This window comes from Sphaeramia orbicularis, chromosome 13 (genome assembly GCF_902148855.1).
Source record: "Sphaeramia orbicularis chromosome 13, fSphaOr1.1, whole genome shotgun sequence".
Taxonomy (NCBI): Eukaryota; Metazoa; Chordata; class Actinopteri; order Kurtiformes; family Apogonidae; genus Sphaeramia; species Sphaeramia orbicularis.
In genome coordinates this window covers 34,526,228-34,544,788 of record NC_043969.1, presented here as the reverse complement: position 1 = coordinate 34,544,788, position 18,561 = coordinate 34,526,228, and the positions used below count along the sequence as shown (strand labels likewise).

At 38.0% G+C, this 18,561-nt stretch overlaps 1 protein-coding gene across 3 annotated transcripts in view; it reads right to left on the bottom strand.

Annotated features, from left to right (window-relative positions):
* stard13b (StAR related lipid transfer domain containing 13b) overlaps window positions 1-18,561 on the bottom strand; it is a 124,071-nt gene that overhangs the window by 72,107 nt on the left and 33,403 nt on the right. For 2 of the 3 annotated variants that reach the window (XM_030151794.1, XM_030151796.1), the window contains 2 exons: window positions 17,672-17,818; window positions 9,242-9,275 (listed from right to left, as the gene is read on the bottom strand). In XM_030151794.1, coding sequence (XP_030007654.1) covers window positions 9,242-9,275; window positions 17,672-17,818 — 181 coding nt within the window. The remainder of the gene's footprint in view (window positions 1-9,241; window positions 9,276-17,671; window positions 17,819-18,561) is intronic. The other variant, XM_030151798.1, reaches the window with a different exon arrangement.

The window sequence follows — 18,561 nt, the reverse complement described above, 5'->3', positions numbered from 1 at the left end:
ATTTGCTCATTTGTTGTGGTGAATGTCTTGTGATGTGTATATTAGGGTCCCTAACAGGCCTCCAGAGAGTGTCACTGTGCAGAGAGGGAGAAACTGCAGCTGTTCAGGGTCATAGTCAGCCTCCACTTGTAGTAGAGAACAGCTGAGGAACAAGCAGGAGTCAAAAACAGATAAGACACACCCGCTGTGATGTATTAGTAGAGCCACGGACATTATATAATACCCACCAGTGCATCATCTATAACTGGACCGGCGATTTATAGAGTCTCTGGGGTCTGCAGAGGAGTGATTTCACACTGAGATGGATGTGCAGTCTCACACCGGCAGTAAAGGGGTTTGTGTGTAAATGTAAAACAAGTTCAATGAAAAAATGCATGGGATGAAGAAACACTAAAAACAGGCATTTGAGGTTAATGGACACAAATTCAGATGGGGCACCACTAAACCTCACAACCTTCAAAAACCCTGTTGGGACAAAAATAAACAAAATACAAAGAAAACAAAAAAAATATGACTGATATTGTCTGTATTTGTTATGGTTAGGTTGATGATCTATATTTACAATTTTGGCTTAAATGTTCACTTCAAACGTGTAATTTCTAATAAAGTCAAAGATAGTTTGATATGTGTTCTTTCAGGGGTTAATACTGACTAATTCCACTTTTTCCACCTGAATACCATCAATGCACTTTTTAAACACACCACATTTTTATGGATTTCTTTGATATAGAATATGACTTTAGAGGTCAACGGATATGGGTTTTTCTAAGGCCGATGCCGATTTTTAAAAATTTGGTCGGTCAATAGCAGATATCTACAACCGATTTTTGAGGCTGATATTTAAGGCCAATTTTTTTTTTTTTTTTTTTTTTAAAGTACGTTGACTGTAAAATGCAATTGAAACACTCAGATAATTAAGATTTTTATGCAACAATGAAATTATTAATACTCTTCAAATGCTACCCCCACAGGTGCCTCAGATATCTTATAACATTTTACTAGTGATCAAATATCGGCTTTCAAAAAAAAAAAAAAATCAAGGCTGACATTGAAAAAAAATCAACATATTGGTCTACTTCTAACTTTAATGAAGTGATTCACATATTCACACTTTGATTGTTGGTTGTCAGCCCATTATCTGTACTGCTGAGTTCAGGGAAAGGTAAATAAAATACCAATTTATGTAACATAAATACAATGCAAATATGCACACGTACACATACATATACACACTCATGCATTGATAACATTTGTACATTGCACTACATACATATTATATACAGTGTACCTTCTTTGGTTTCTGCACTATGCAAATATGAGTTTGTTTTTTTAAGTTAAGTTTTTTTAAGGAATATATTATCAACCCCTCATTTAGGTTCATGTCTACTTAAGGTCAGATGGGTGGTTTGCAAGACTCAGACACCTGAAAGTTAACAAGACTGCATTAAAAATATCTCAATAAGTACATTTTAACACAGTGAAAACATGTTTTAATATCCCTGTTCTGCATCATTCTTAGCCCCATTAATCGTCTTACAGGGAGATGCAGTCCTAAAGGGTCAAATAAGATAGCTGTATTAGAACAAAGTTGGGGAATTTTATCAGATATATGACTAAATACATAACTTTTGCAGCCCTGAACAGGTAAACCACATGCTGTTGGCAGTTATTGACCAGAATACAACATTTTTCCTTATACAAGCAAGTCTTAGAGATACAGCTTCCCCTTTGTTTGTTCTTACAGTCATATTTCCACTTTGCATTTCCACATATTAGTAAGTCTTAGTCTGACGTCGCTCAGACTACTTCTCAACTTGTGACATTTTGGGAAGGTGATGTTAGTCATAACAACAATCATAACCATTTATGCGAGTTAAAAGTCACAGAGTTCTGCATAACTGCTTCTTCATGGTCCATATCACTCCCTCTGTTTATCCGTCCTTTCCAGAGTGATCTTTATTACCACCGTTGCAAAAACAATCTGAAAACTCACACCTTCACACTGTTAAATTAATTATTCTAATGTAGCTGCCCACAGTCCAGGCAGATGTACTTGCAACTATATCCTCCTCATCTGCACTGTATGTCTGCCAGTGTTACTGCAAATTCATTAACTATAAGATTAATGTCAGTTAAAGCTGCAGAATTTTGGAGATGAACTAAACTGCCCCTTCTCACCAGAGGAAGCCATTAATTTCCATACTGCAATTAAAGAGACAGTGGGGAATATATATCCATACAAATTACTCTGTGTGAGGGGGAATAAGGCACTTTTGGCCCATAATCTACTCAAGACGTGAAAAATGTTCTGTAACTGTTGAGTAATGCCTTCAGAAAATAAACACTTCAGTGAGAGAATTATGCCTTTTTCCCTTCGTAGGCCAAATCTTCCCTGAGTACATCCACATGCACTTTCTGAATGGAGCTCTGGCTTTTGTACTTTGTCTGCAAATAAAACAAGTCAAGGAGGCTAAAAGGTCTAGTGCTTTTTCCACAATGACTGCGACGAACTTGAATAAATAAAAACACATGTGAGACATCCTGAAATCCCCTAAACTATTTTGGAAATCATTCCTAAATGATACTATCACTGTTGACTCTTTGACCAACAAGCAGACCATTGTGCAACAGAATTAAAAGCTCTGCAGAGGAGAGTGAAATATAAACTAATGAGCATCTGAAAGTCCCAAAAGGTAGAACGGCGACTAAAATTATTACTGAGTTTTAACTGGTGGGATACAGTTTATATGATGTAGATAACATTAGGTCACATGACTAATACACAGGGCGTAAAATTAACATTTGGCAAGCTCCAACGGTGGGCAAAAAATGAGTTTGGCGTGTAAATGTTTTCATACATTTAACCATTACTGCCAGATCGTTCTAAGCAGGTTGATGACACAGACTCAGATAAACCTGGCTCTGAGGCTGATGATGTGGTGTTTCCCTGAGCTGAGTCAGTCACCTTGAAATTAAATATAACCTCATAAAATAGCAATAATCTAATTTTATTTGTACATAACTGTATTCTTTAAGTGGGGCTTAAGTTGGATTTTCATGATAAAAATGTATGGTATGAATGAATGAATGAATGTTTTTATTATTGTGTCTTGCATAAAAAAACATGCCCAGCCCCCTTCTTTACATGGGCTTATAAGACACCAAAAATACAAACCAAAAATCAAACACCAGACAATAGGCACAATAGATATGAACAAAACAAAATACTGACCTATTTAAACAAACACATGGTAAATATTTTAAGTCAAATAAGGCATGATTTTTTTATGTGGCCAGTGAAAAATATTCTTGGCTGGTAAAAACAGATGAGGTAAAAAGTTTATTTTATGCCGTGCTAATACAGCTAAACAAAATGAAATGGTGTTATCTAAACAGGTCCATGAAGAAATAATTATTTAACAATTAAAAAAAAAAAAAAAAGGGAATGGCACAACCCAAATTCCAACAAAAAGTTGGGATGTTTTATAAAATGTAAATAAAACCAGAGTGCAATGATTTGAATATCTCAAAATCCTGTATTTTATTCAGAATGGAACACAGAAAACATATCAAATGTTTAAAATGAGAGAATATACCATTTTAAGAAAGAAAATAAGGTAATTTGGAATTTGAAGGCAGCAACATGTCTTTAAAAATGTGGGAAGACTGAAAAAAAGATGCACTGAACACTGCAAATTATTTGGTTCTCACCAAAAAAAAAAACCCCAACAACTTAGATTTAGAAGTGTTAGGTAAGTTATCTTGTTTTAAGGGTTAATTTCTTATTTTCTTATTTTATTTTCTTTCTAGATTTAACTATTTTAATTCAAGAAATCTTGTCAAGTGAAATTATATTGCTGCAGGGACAGATATTTCACTTGTTTGGAGTACCCTTTCCCTCAGATTTAGTGTTTTTATGTTTTTTTTTTTTAGACACCCCTTTTTTTCAGTGAATATAAAGAGGCTGGAGGAACATTTTGCAATTACTTAGTTTCTCTGGTAACAGGTCACTAAAATGATTGGGTATAAAAAGAGCATCCTATAGCCTGTCCACCCTATAGATATTTTGTGTTTGTCCATGTGACAAGATAACGCAAAAACAAATACAAATTAATCCAAATTCTCAGACAAATCATTGTCCCTGTTGCACTTTAGGCTGTGGATAAGTGTGGGTTGAAGTTGTCAGAGTGTATCTTTACATGATATGGATTTGTCTGTAACGCCAGGCCAAAGGTATCCATGCTGACCTAGAGCTACTGCAGGTCATAAACTGATTTATACACCTGGGTTTGATGTTTTAGGTCCAGGTTCATGACACAAAGAAATAATAGACATGAGCAAAATGAGACGTGATGCCATCGTTTTCCAGTCTTTCTGTTTTCCCTGTGCAAAGGAACACACACAAACCGGAGTTTATAAAAGTCTGACAGTATAAAACCATTTGTATGTAGACAAGAGGCCCAAATATATAGAAATAAAGATCATTAATGTGGAGAAGCAGAGTCTCTCAGAAGTAAAGATGGACAGAGATTTACCTTTATCTGCAAAAACCTGCATCTAAGGTTAAGGTTAACACTTTATTATCTCTGTAAAGAAATGGGATCTCGGCATATTACTCATACCTAATACACACACACACACGCACCTAGTCTAAGTGTAATCTGCAAATTATAGAACAAATCACAGCATTTGTTTTTAGTTACATTTTACACAATGTTTTTTTTCCTTAATTTTAATTTGGTTTTTGGGAGTTTGGGTTGTACATGTAGATGACACTGCAAACTTTTAACTGTCCAAAATGGCTCTTAAAGCTGACTTTCATCACCAATTTTTCATCAAATCTGTAAAACCCAAGTCATAGCCTGAGTATCAAGAATCCTTAAGTCTTTCACAAGAGGCAATGAAGCCGTTTCCTTGTTTGTTGCTGCTGTGGCCATAATGTGGTTGGGTGGATGCATGTCGCGACAAATTTCCGAAAATGCCTGAGTGACCAACCGGCTCTGTTTGTAAACAAACGGATTGTTTATGGTGGAGTACACTTAGAAATTGTTCACTGTGAGGGAAGAGATTCTGGTGCGTAATCACAGAAAGACTTATGGATTCGTGATACTTAGGCTATGACTCGGATTTTACAGATTTGATGAAAAATTGGTGATGAAAATCGCAGCTTTAAGAGGTTTGAAAAAGTATGCGTCTGTTAATTGTCTGTTAATTCACTACAGAAGTCCATATACTTTATTCCCACTCAGTTTTTGATAAAAATATTATGTGTACTGTCACGTGTCCATCTTTGTAGGACCGTGTACATATGAGAACAATAAAACATCCCTGCCCTTTCATAACACAAAATACCAACGGCTTACATCTGCTTTGCTATTCTGGATCTGTACCCAAAGAATGTGCTTTCCTCTCCTGGACAATGTCATTTTTATGAGGTGGACAGTGTTGCTATGGTCGATACTGAGAACCATCTGGCTGATTCGTATCGGTGTCATAAAAGAGGTCTCCTCATCCCAGCTGTAAAATACAAACAGGGAATATCACACTTAATGTGTCTGAATCTGTGCCAGTTTTGTCTTTTTACAGCGCTGTCGTTCTCAGTGTTATTTTATCACAAGATTTCACTGTAAACATATGCTGAGTTCATTCGGTTGATGGCTGAATAAAGCTGACAGTAACACAAACCCTGGTCAGACTGGTTTCAGCCCAGACAACCACCCTAAAGGAAAACCACTTGGTTCAATACACATCTCGCTGTGAAAATCATACAGCGGAAAAATATAATGACAAATGGATTTGAAAAGAATCTCAATGCCCTGTTGACAAACTTGTTGATGTTATTCACGGTGGTCTCACACTCATGTTTCCAAGAATTTGAGCTGGAATGACCAGCCGTCGGTCACAGCACATATCTCATACACACCAATGGACCACACATTAGTTAACTGCTGCATAAAAGTGACATGGAATTTTTCCAGACCATAATGTCCACTTGTGCGGTACCATCGTGCACAACAGAGGTCATGTGAGAGTGCAATCCGAGCCCAAAATGGCATCTACTCAAATCCTGCAGCTGCCCCCCAAGGGCCACATCACACCAGGCCAAATATTTCCCCTCAGCAAAACAGAAACAATGATCTGGCACACAGCCTAATTTTAACTGCATCCCGCCAAGTGAGCATTATATAAAAGGGCTTTAAAATAAGAGACCGTGTGCTTGGACATTCTCGAAACACTGGTAGGGAGGGAGACTACAGACACCTGTGGCCGTCCGTCTTATTAGCATTGTCTGAGGCCAGTCCGCTGTGCAGGATCAACTTGCACAGAGATTTTTATGAAGTGACAGTTACAAAACAGTCTTAACTGTAAAACAGACTTCAGTTTATACTCACGTGTCAAATTATCCCAGAAACAAAAACACAAAGGAATGTCGAACAAAACAAATGTCGTAACTGCAGTGTTTTAATTCTACATTTAATCAAATGTCTCTACATAGGAAATAGAAATGCATTGTATTAGAGTCAGAGAATTATGGTATAGTAGTATGTTGTAGGGAAACATGGGTTCTAGATGTGATAGTTTTTATGCTGCTGAGAGCTGACTTTTGGGAAAAGATGTTAGTCTATATTGTATAAGTACTGACATAAAAATTGTTAGGTAAGTAATTCTTTAAAATGTGAACGGCAATTCATATATTAATATGCAATAGTTAGTAAGATGGGGGGGGGGGGGGGGGGGGGGCTGGTGTGAGTGAATGATTCGTAAACCACCGGCGGGGGTCTGTATACCTCACAATGAGTATGCGCAGACCAGGTAAAAATGTCTCAATTTATCAGAATCATGAATGCGACGTTCCTGTTTTTAACTTCATTTCCCATATGCAGCATGTTACTGCACTTCCGTGATTGTCAAGCATCTTTCTTTCAAGTATTCCAAAATTGCTAATATCTCCCAAAATATTGGTCCTATCAACTTGTGGAGATATTTAATGTGGAGATGGGACTGTTCCTCAACTCTAGGTACCAAATTGTCCAGTTAAAGACGTGTCAATTTCTCAAAACTGTGCAGATACACACACACATACACAGACGCTCTGAGACCTTCCAGTATTATGATATAGATACTTGTACTTAATTGATACAGTCTGTGGATACATAATGTTGATTCATTAGTGGTTTTGGTCCTAAGTGTATTCTATTACATGACTTCCTCCTGCTGTTGAGAGTTTAGAATATCAATACTGCATAGAACCACTTTAACCCTGTAAAGCCTGAACCATACAGGGTGGGGAAGCAAAATTTACAATATTTTGAGGCAGGGATTGAAAGACAGTGTATGACCAATTAGTTTATTGAAAGTCGTGAGAATTTATTTGCCACAAGAAAATTTACATCATAGAAAATGTTTTTATTCTATGTGTCCTCCTTCTTTCTCAATAACTGCCTTCACATGCTTCCTGAAACTTGCGCAAGTGTTCCTCAAATATTCGGGTGACAACTTCTCCCATTCTTCTTTAATAGTATCTTCCAGACTTTCACGTAATAGTTTTGCTCATAGTCTTTCTCTTCTTTCCATTATAAACAGTCTTTATGGAAACTCCAACTATTTTTGAAATCTCCTTTGGTGTGACGAGTGCATTCAGCAAATCACACACTCTTTGACGTTTGCTTTCCTGATTACTCATATGGGCAAAAGTTTCTGAAAAGGTATGGATAATAGTGTTAGGTATGATTATGACATCAATATATGTTTGGTTTCAAAACAACTGACGTAGTGCCTGCTGAGAAAAAACAACTAAATGTTCATTGTAAATTTTGCTTCCCCACCCTGTACACACACACACACACACACACACACACACACACACACACACACACACACACACACACGCTCTGAGACCTTCCAGTATTATGATATAGATGAGTCATAACGAATAGAATTGAAGTAGATATATGTAGTAGTGGCCTAAAATTGACCCTGTTCAATGTAAAAATCTTATAATTTGAGGTAAGTAAAGATTAAACCCTCAAAGAAAAAGCATCTATTGATCTAGATTGTTTAAGAACTTCTGGACTACAAATCCTATTAATACATGTAAATAATTCAGGTAAAATAAAGTTTCTCATCTTTTTAGTGGCATCAAATATTTCTTTTTTTGGACATTAAGAGTCTCTGTATAGAATTTTGAAACACCATAATTTTACTCAACATTAACTCACCAATACAGCCCATGTAGTTTGATGAATATCACTGGGTGTAGTTAATGATACATTTTGTTGAAAGTCACTTTTTCTTCAGTTTTCTCTGAGCTATTATCAACATCTACATGATCAGTAAACCAAATATAAGAATATGCTGGATTTTAACTGAAAAATGCAAAGGAAAATATTATAATAAATGGCAATATAAATCATAAATGCAAATGAATGTAGAGAAAATTCATTTGGAAGTCCCCTGATAAATAGTTCTATGTCTTTAAAGGTTAAATTAGGTCAGGTTTATTCTATCTAGAGTATTGTTCATCACAACAGGAACCATTGCTTGCAAAGACTTAATCCGAGAATTTCCATATCCATCCATAATTATGTCATATTACATAAAATAGGACTGCCTAGACTGACTACAACTACCAAATGTTACTATGGAATCCAATCGTTTTACATTTTGGTCATACATCTTATGAAAGGCATAAATTATGTACAAACACAAAAAGTGTTCCATCTTGTAAGGCAACTTGAAGCACAAAGGTTCCTTCATGTTTTCTATCTTCATATCTTATCTAACTGTGAACCAAAAACTATGTGCTGATTGTGGTGGTCTTTCAACCAAATGGTCAGTTTTGGAATGAACACTGTTACTGGGGAATGATTTTCTGAAAATACAGTGGACAGTTTAATTGAGCAAGTAGAATTTATGTTACAGTGGAAATGAAGGGAGGTAAAAAGAGCAGATGTTCACAATAGGTCAGACTAATTAATGGAGCTTTGTCGTATCCATGTGGTCATTTTTTCTATCAACATCATTTCACGCTGGTGGTGTGTCAGGGAAAGAGCCTGGGCAGGTCGATATTTGAGAGTTTCCACTTTAAGTCAGTTCCATTTTGTGGTCAAAGAAGTGAAAAGGAAATTTTACAAATGGCAGGAGCTTTAAACCAGGAACAAAACACTGCATTTTGAGAACTGTGTTGCGTCATCATCAGGATAAAACTAGAAAAAGCATTTAAACTTGAATCTTTCCTTACCTGCCCCTGCTGGGTTTGTCATCTTACTGCAAACCTAGAAAACAAAATAAAAAGACACAGTATGATTAAATGAGGTAGAGAGGAAAGTGAACTATCACTATAAAATTCTGGCTTGAACACTGTTGTTCTGTGAAGAAGCGAAGAGCAGCAGTTCACATTATTTAGCTGCGAAAACCATTAAGAGTCACACACACCCAGTTCCTTGAATTCAGGGTCAGAGGATGTCTCTTTGCATTCTTCAATAATACAATAACTGCTGTGATGACAAAGTCAATAAAGGGCCTTCTCTGCAGCGGCGGTGGCATGATTTAACACATGTTGAGTTGGAGTTTACTCAGTTTCTCCTTTAATACCACGCTATCCTGTTGTTTACTGTGTTGGGGTTTCGGGAAATGAATGAAATCCTCAGTTCAAGTTTAAAGTAAATTGTGCTGATTCACTGGGAAATTCCTAGTAATCTAAAATGGCGTTTTAAGGAAATCTGTTACTGTGCAACAAAACAGAATAAACAGGAAAACAGAGTGTTGACAGATGTCCTTGATTTTATTGGATAATTTGTAATTAGTAGAGACTCTTCAGAGATAAGAAGACAGAAAGGACAGAGTCTCTTCCTCATGGTAGTCGGTTAGAATCCCTTCCCTTCTGTACCCCACTGGTCTGATTTACATTGCTGTTTGCTTGCCCTATTTCCACATGTCTCCCCTGGCAGAGACAGAATGCAACATAAACTCCCAGCTCGTCTATTTGCGATACTGTTGACCCTCTGTCAACTGGCGATCGGCCAACACAGCGCTGATTCAAACTTCTGTTAACACATCCGCAAAGGTTTTCTTGTTAATTTGGACTAAACACAATAAGTTTGTCGTGTATTGCGTGTTTCGTGCGGTCGGCGGCCCCACAGTGTTGTCATGGCGGCAGAAATGCTCGCAGTGTGAAGAAGCACTCGGCTGAATGGGCGACCTATATGGCTGCCACTTTGCTGCAACAACAAAAAGGCCTGATTGGCTGGATTAAACAGGACAGGTGGTTTTGTTTGAACGCTATCTGTCTTGGTTACATGCTCCGTGACATTGTTAGGCCACACTGCAATGACAAAGACAAAGACGCTTTAAAGGTTTAATGTGTAAGACTTGTGTGTGCTCACATGAAGTTTTGTGTTGGAGTTGGTTTTATGGTGGGAGGCAGTTGTTTGTTGATGGTAGCTAACTTAGTTACTGAGCCGTCATTATACTTTGGCCCCCACAGAGAAGAAAATAAAACCCAAGGAAGAAGTTGGAATGAAAATAATGATTTTAGCAAAAAAATAAATATTTGCACATAGAAAAAATGTACAAACCTATACAGCAGTGGTTCTCAACTGGGAGGCGCGAGCACATGGGGTGGGGGGTTGCGAGTGACATCGTCAGCCACAGGTGCAGATGCATTAGCGACTACTGTTGTACATCACAACTTTATAAATCACTCGGCACATACCCCCCCACGCTCATGGATCACATTGATGTTTGTGAGCGGTGGGCATCATTGCCCTCCATCCCAGTCGTAAATTTGTTTTCTGGGGGGCAACAAACAGTCAATGATAAGGTGAGGGGAGCTCACTTTCTCACAACTTTATCTACACGTCCACCACATGGAAGGTCCACTGCATTACTTGTAGAACTACGTATTGAGGTCCAGATTTAGGATGGATTGAGGTCTGTGAATTTGGGGGGGGGGGGGGGGGTGCATATAGTGCAGCCCATTGTTGTCGTACCCCCCAGCAGCAGGCAGCAGGTAGTTAATGACAAGGTGAGGGGAGCTCACTTTCACTTTCTCACAGCTTTATCTACAGAGCTATATAACTCACCACATCCTCCACACACAGGTTTGTCACATTACTTGTAGAAGTACGTACCCCCCCCCCCGAGACACACAAATGTTTTTGGGCATAGGGGTGGCACCAGTAGGCTCATGATGCTGTTAGTGGGGCTAGGTTCAAAAAAGGTTGAGAAACCCTGCTATATAGGCAACGAGGACAGCTGTTAGCTTAGAAACGGTGTTAGCTAATGCCAACAAGTGACCGTGACATGTGCCAGTCTCAAATATTGAGCCTTTAAAGTGGTTATGTGTAGTGTTGACATTTCAAGTTGTGTACCAGAACACACTTAGCACTACCAAAACCACCAATGAATCAACACTATGTACCTACAGACTCTATCACTCACTGAATGAAGTATAAATGTCCTTGGTTACATACAGGGGTTGGACAAAATAATGGAAACACCTTAAAAAATCAACCAAATATAATTTAATATGGTGTAGGTCCGCCTTTTGCGGCAATTACAGCCTCAATTCTCCGAGGTATTGATTCATACAACTTGTCAATTGTTTCCAAAGGAATTTTAAGCCATTCTTCAGTTAGAATACCCTCCAACTTTTTTAGAGACGATGGTGGTGGAAATCGACGTCTTACTTGAATCTCTAAATCTCTAAAACTGACCATAAATGCTGAATAATGTTGAGGTCTGGGGACTGTGCCGGCCATACGAGATGCTCAACTTCATTAGAATGTTCCTCATGCCATTCTTTAACAATTCTAGCTGTATGGATTGGGGCATTATCATCTTGAGGTGAAGGTGTTTCCATTATTTTGTCCAACCCCTTTATGTCTATGTAATAGTTAATCAAGATTTTTCATCAAACTAAAACTCATAGCCACTTATTTTAACAGTTGGTCAAACTACTCTTATAATAGTGTTGCATCGGTAGATAGTTTACATTATAGTTCTGTTAGCTTAGCTTTGTTTTGAGACAAACGACCACAGTAAAACCACAAATCACCTCAGTTTTTTGTGCATTTTATTTTTGGATAAATTACGGATCAATAAATAGCAAAGCTAGCCAAATATAATAACATTACATGATAAATTTATACCTTCTTAAACCTCATAATCAAACTCACACAAACAATTCTGCTATTTAAGCAACAAACTTTTTTTTCATTTCGTGCTGTGTCCAGTGGTGAAAACATCAACAGTGCTTCTAGCTTTTATCACTTTGTCACTTTCTTTGACTCAAAGTTGTTTCTTTATGGTTCTCATCCCATCTGCTAGTTTTCTTCACCATGGAAAGCTGGCAGAGAGACTCACTACTCCCTCTAGTGGTCACATAAATCCTCCAGCCTGTTGGTATGAATATGTTCAGTCCATATATACACTGGCTCCTTTGACATCATTTAAGAACACTTTAGTTTATACACTCCAATGAAAATTTTAGGTCATTGTTTTAATATCCGTAGAAATACCTCATGTAACTCCTTTAAGGCAGAGTTAGCCAAAGCCAAAACATGTCTGGAGAGTGTTCACCCTGACCCACCATGTAGCCCCAGAGCTTACCAACTGAAGTAAAATTTTATCTCTGGGCACTTACCCAACATAGGAAGAAGAAAAATGCAAAAACATGACTCACAGTGACTCAACATAGATTTATTTTTACCTCTGTTTAAACATGGAAAAGGTGTTTGGGGCCTCTGAAAACAGTGAGGGTCAGTGACTGATGTTTCGCTCATTATTGACTGTGAGATTTGGCGTAGGTGTATTTCATCGCATATCTATATCAACACTTCTGTAACAGAGCTCAAAGGCTAGGCTTAATGCACAGATAGTAGAGGGGTCATTATCCTTGTGCTCTCTGAAGCCTTCCCTTACATCTCTGAAGAAAAGGAAGCGATACAGCCACCTTTGGTGATTGTGTTGCGTCTGATAGCTGAGTCTCTATAGACCGATTAAGACCCAGTTTCAGAAATAAACTCATGAAAATTAGCACTCCAAAAAACCAGATGCTAGGCCCCACAGGAGATGTGCCGATTTGACGAAGCTTCAAAGACTCGAGCCCATCACTCTCTCCCTCTTTTGACAGCCAAGAGAAAGTATGTTTCATCCCGGCTTATCTCAAGACCTGACCCACTTCAAACACACATCGCCCTAGTTCCACTCAGAGTCAGATGGTGGACACATGTCAAAGGTTGCAGGTCAGGAAAAGTGACATCCGCCATGCACGAGAAGCACAGAGCTCCTTTCAAGGCTGTTTTCAGAGGTGAAACGTCCCCTCGCTTACACCAACAAGGATGTTTATATGGTGTGACAGGTCTGTGTGGGTGAATGATAGCTGCTGTCCTAGCACAAATGACACCCTGCCTGAAAGTCAACAGCGCAGTAACAGGACCGGTCAGTCCAAATGACAGAGCGCTATGTCCTCTTTTATGCTAGCCTCTGTCAACACCAATTAAAAGTAGGAATCCTCAACCCAAATACGTCTCCATCCACCGATAGTAGAACGCAGCAAACAGAAGGCCTTAGCTTACTCAGTACAGCAGGGTGTCCGCTACACACTCATATATTGTCTAACTAAAATTGTCAGAACAAAGTCAACCTCCGTGATTATCACCACTCAAGGAGACAAAATCTTACTCAACACCTAACACATTCCAGCTGAGATTAGCTCTGCCTGCCTGATGTGCAGCAGATTGGGGAGATATGAGGTGCATTCCAGCCCTACAGATCATACAAAGGGGAATAAGGTGGTGGTGGTGGTGGTGGGGGGGCGGTCGCAGGTAGATGCCAGACACTTCAATAAAATATCTCTCACTCAAACTGTGCAATAGCTCACACATTTGGCTTCTATTTATTCACATTTTCATTACCTGCTGTCAGAGGTTTTATTCAGACGTTGTTATGTAAGAGACAGGGTTGAACAGGAGTGGATGTCAGTGCTGCTGACATCTAGTGGCATCCACATCAAAGAGTCGGTTAAACATAAAACAGTTAAACTTATTTGAAGATGCATAGTGTGACGTACTTTGCCATATTGTGCATGTTATCTGCAATGAATCATGGTAAGACCCAGTGATGGAAGTGAAGCTCTAAAGTACTCTTCAAAAACAGCTATAGAGAACTGAAGTCCTGTCTCTTCTGGTTGTACCCCATTGGAACTTATTTGGAAAAAAAACACACAAAAAAACAAAAAAAACAAGTGGTGCCAGGCACAACAAACCCCACCCCTCACACATAGTTCACCCATTATAAGTAAATGGGAAGATTTTAAAAATTCATAATAAATTTTAACTTTGACCTACTGTTCCCAAACTGTAATGAGATTCATTCTGGGTCACTGGCAATATATGAAGTCAATTTTGGTACGAATCCAACCAATAGTTTTGCTGCTATAGACATGTGAAATTTGGCCCATTATAAGTAAATAGGGAAAAAAAATTTAAAAAAATCATTGAAAAAAAAAAAAAGAAACTTTGACCTACTGTTCCCAAAATGTAATGAGATCCATTCTGGGTGACTGGCAACCTATGAAGTCAATTTGGTATGAATTCAACCAATAGTTTTGCTGCTAGAGTGTTAAACAAAGAAACAAAAAAACGAATCAAAAACAATACCCCTTGCCTCCCCTTGATGGGGTGGGGTAAAAAAGAAAAAAAAATTGGATTCCAGTCAAAAATAAGTGACAAGTAAGTTTTTTGATCCTATTAGTGTTATACGTCATCTACACATATGATGTTTGTGTTAAAAGAGAACTCTACAGGAAAGTATCAGACTGAAAATATGTAAATATAGTGACTACACAGTCGAAAACCGGAGGTGACCCTATCATAACTTTATTCTTCAAAGTTCTGTTCTGAAGATGTCTCTGCAGCTTCAACATGAGCTGACTTGTTCTGATTTTCAACTTTTTTTAATTCTTCCTCACCTTACTTACAAAGATAGAGATAAAATGAGGCTAAACATGTATCACATGTGACAAAAGATGCAGTCCATTCAGCTGTTTAACACAAAACTAGATGTTTCTTTACATTCTTTTCCACAAACCACAACTTTCTAGGCTCATAACATTATCTTCTAGATTAACAAATATCACAAGTGTAAAGAGTGGCATAATTCAAACAGGATAAAAAAATATTTGTCTCATATTCATACTTTTTTTAAAAAATGAAAATAGGTCCCACGAAGCGCTCTGGAATGGACAGACCCAGCTTTCTGTTTTACTTTGTAGAACACAGGGGTTTCTAGTTAACAGCTGCTTCAACCACTTTATTTTTTGGTAGTTTGGATTTGATCCAGCATGTTAAAACATCAAAGTCGCAAAAAACTGACTGATCGAGGCAGTGGAAGATGTTAGACTTTGAAGAGAGTAAAACTGTGGCTTCACTTTTACACTGAAAAAGGCTGTGTGATAGCAAGGTAAAGCAGTGAAAATATTCTGAATGTAAATAAACATAACGAAGCGATGATGGTCATTTTAATTTGATTTGTGATGATAAAAGTAACCCCAGTATGAAGGAGATTAGGTTTAGAGGAATATTTCTGTATTGTATATACAGACTAGTACTATGGAGCCCAATGGGAGAGTATTTCACAGACTTAATTTCTCTTAAAATAATGAAACGATTCATTCAATTCTCAAGATTCCGTGTTGTATATTCTCCTGCTTTGTTATGTGGTGCTGTGTTACTATGCTCTTGTACAATGTAAGCTTTTGTGTTTAACATTATGTAATATGCAGATACAATATTTTATGCTCCTTGTTAGACTGTTTTGTTTAGTTTGTTTTTGGTTGTTTTGTTGTATACAGTCACAGAAAAAAAATATTTAGACCATCAAAAGTCATCAGAAACAATGGTTATGCAATCAAGTACTAACTCCTGTGTGTATCATGTGACTAAAACAGACAGAAAAGAAAACATGGAATGCCTAAAAGCACTGTTTTTGGCTGAACAATGCCAAAGCTATTGATATAAGAACTGAAGTGATTTTGGTTATTATCAAGAAAACATGGAAAGTGGATAGATATCAGCTCTGAAATGAAACTCTTATTAGCTATTTTTGTTGTTATCATTATATTTGTCCAAAGAAATGTACCTTTAGTTGTACCAGGCAATAAAATTATGCTTAAATTGAAGAAAACAAGGGTGGTCTAACAATTTTTTTCCACGACTGTATATCAGCAAAAATATTTTAAAATAATTATAATGACTGATCATGTACAGTAGGTGGGTCTTTTTTTATTTAAAGAAGTTGAAATATATTGTTGCTGTCCCATCTGCAATGCCAAATTAAATAATATGAACCAATCTCTTAATCTACATTTATTTCCTTAATATTGTTTTGACACTGGGAGGTCAGTAAAAAGAAAAAAAATAAAATCAGAAAGCCTTATATAGTGTCACTGTAACAAAGTGGATTTCTCTCAAATTAATTCCTTCATATGTAAATAAAAACATGTCTTATTTGCCCAGTTAAACCTGGATGGTTCATAAATGATTTGGGATGACTTTAAATTAATGTGTAGTTCTTCTTACGCTTCAGCCAAAACACTCTTGTCTTCAACATATGTGAAGCTTCCCAGCTGTCCTTGAGCCAAGCTTTAAGTTATGCCGCTGACATTTTCAAGTTATGGGTTCTTTAAGAGGGGCAGGTGGCATCTATTATGAGACCCAAAAAATTCACTAGGAGGACCATACCACACAGACAAAACAAATGTTCTTTAACCCACAAATATAATTACATTCAACTCAACTTCACCTCTGTCTGTCTGATATCCTGCAGGACATAACATGTACTCCGAAATAAAAATCTACAAATATAATAAAACCATTAATCATAAAGTATCACAGGAAGAATGATTTATTTGGATGGAAATGTCAGGAGAATCTGATTGGATAGTTTCAGTGTTCTCCTGTAGGCGGGTTGTTTGCCATCACTGTGCAGCAGAGCTATCAGGACAGCACAAAGCACAAGCTGAAAGGCTTTGAATTTAAATCACCCCACATTCTGCAAATCCCTCAGTTGTCGGTTTCTTTTAGCGCTGCTGAATAGTGACATTTATATACCTTGTCCAGCTGAAGTGAGTCCTGCTTGTTTAAGAAAGTCTAGGCTGACCTTATTCCTAATGCAAACCTCAAATATTTGCAGATGAACAAGGAGAGGCTGCTTCACAAATGTCAGATATGTGATAGCGATGGCAGCTTTTACAAGTGTGATTTTATTTGAAAAGAAAACTGAAAAGAAAGGTTATAAAAACAGTTTGAGAGACGATAAATCATTCTTCTTTGACCAGTGTAGTCATCATAGCTGTAATCTCAGTTTATTAGCACAATGTCTCTGGGCTGGATTTTTAATCAACGTCATTGTTTATTCACTCAACAACTTTGGACGATCATAGAGGTGTATAGAACAAGAAATGTGGGTGATGATGTACACGACTGCACAGCATCTTATCACGAATGTCATTTCCAAGGTTAAAACAAGGTTGGACACAGATGTTTGACATTAAGCAAAGAAGTGCTGACTAGCAGAAAGCAGAGACAGTGATTTGTTGTGGCGGTCAAGCTGAAAAAGAGAGATCAGTTTGACATCTGAAAGAAGTGTGATTATAAGAGAAACTCACCGTCTTCTTGGTTCTTGTTCTTGTTCCAACAGAGGCGCTGCGAGGACCAGAGGACCTGTCTTGGTTCAGGCATTCCCCTTTCTCTGGTTTGGGAAGAGCTTGGTCATTCAGGGTTTGGTTTATGGTGGACTTGGTGGCAGCGCCCCACTGCAACAACATCACAACAATCAAGACTGGATCTGTCTCTCTTTTGGCTGAACAGTCAAGGACAGGATGATCTCAGTGGTGGCCAGTGGAAAAGAAAAACAGGAGGCTGGGGTCAACGGCTGGGGAAGTGAAAACTTCACTCTCAGTTCAGCTTGACAGATGCACACAAAGGAGCCTGTATGTGTGGATCGTCTTTTGAGAGGACAGAGATTATGACCTTGTCAGATATCCCAGTAAAGATGTCTTGTCTTGCCCAGTAGCCTGTCATTAGTTAAAGCAAGTAGCAGTGAATGCCTGGGATGGTTATGCAGATGCCTGGGAGGCATGTAAGCCTTTCTGAACCATTCCTAATGGACCAAATCATACAAACCCCCTGCCAATACAACAGCTCCTCTGTGTGGTACATACATATGGACCTCAAAAGAGCACTTTTGTCCCCAAATGCTAACTCTAGAGGGATATTTCATGAAACATGCCACCATGGGAAGAGCCTTTTTAGGAACACTGTTGCATGGTCCACATTGCAACCTCAAAAGCACAATAGCTGTCTGTTCCCGTCACACCATCATGGCCCAACAGAAGCACTGTAGACTCCTGTATCACATCCAACATTTACAGACCTCCATCATAAAACAGGCTTAAGTCAAAGAGACACCCCCAGACAGTCTGACAAAGCCCATAGTGTGGCAGCAGACACTGTGCTCATACCTCAGAAGTAACAGAAACATTTACAACTCACAAGA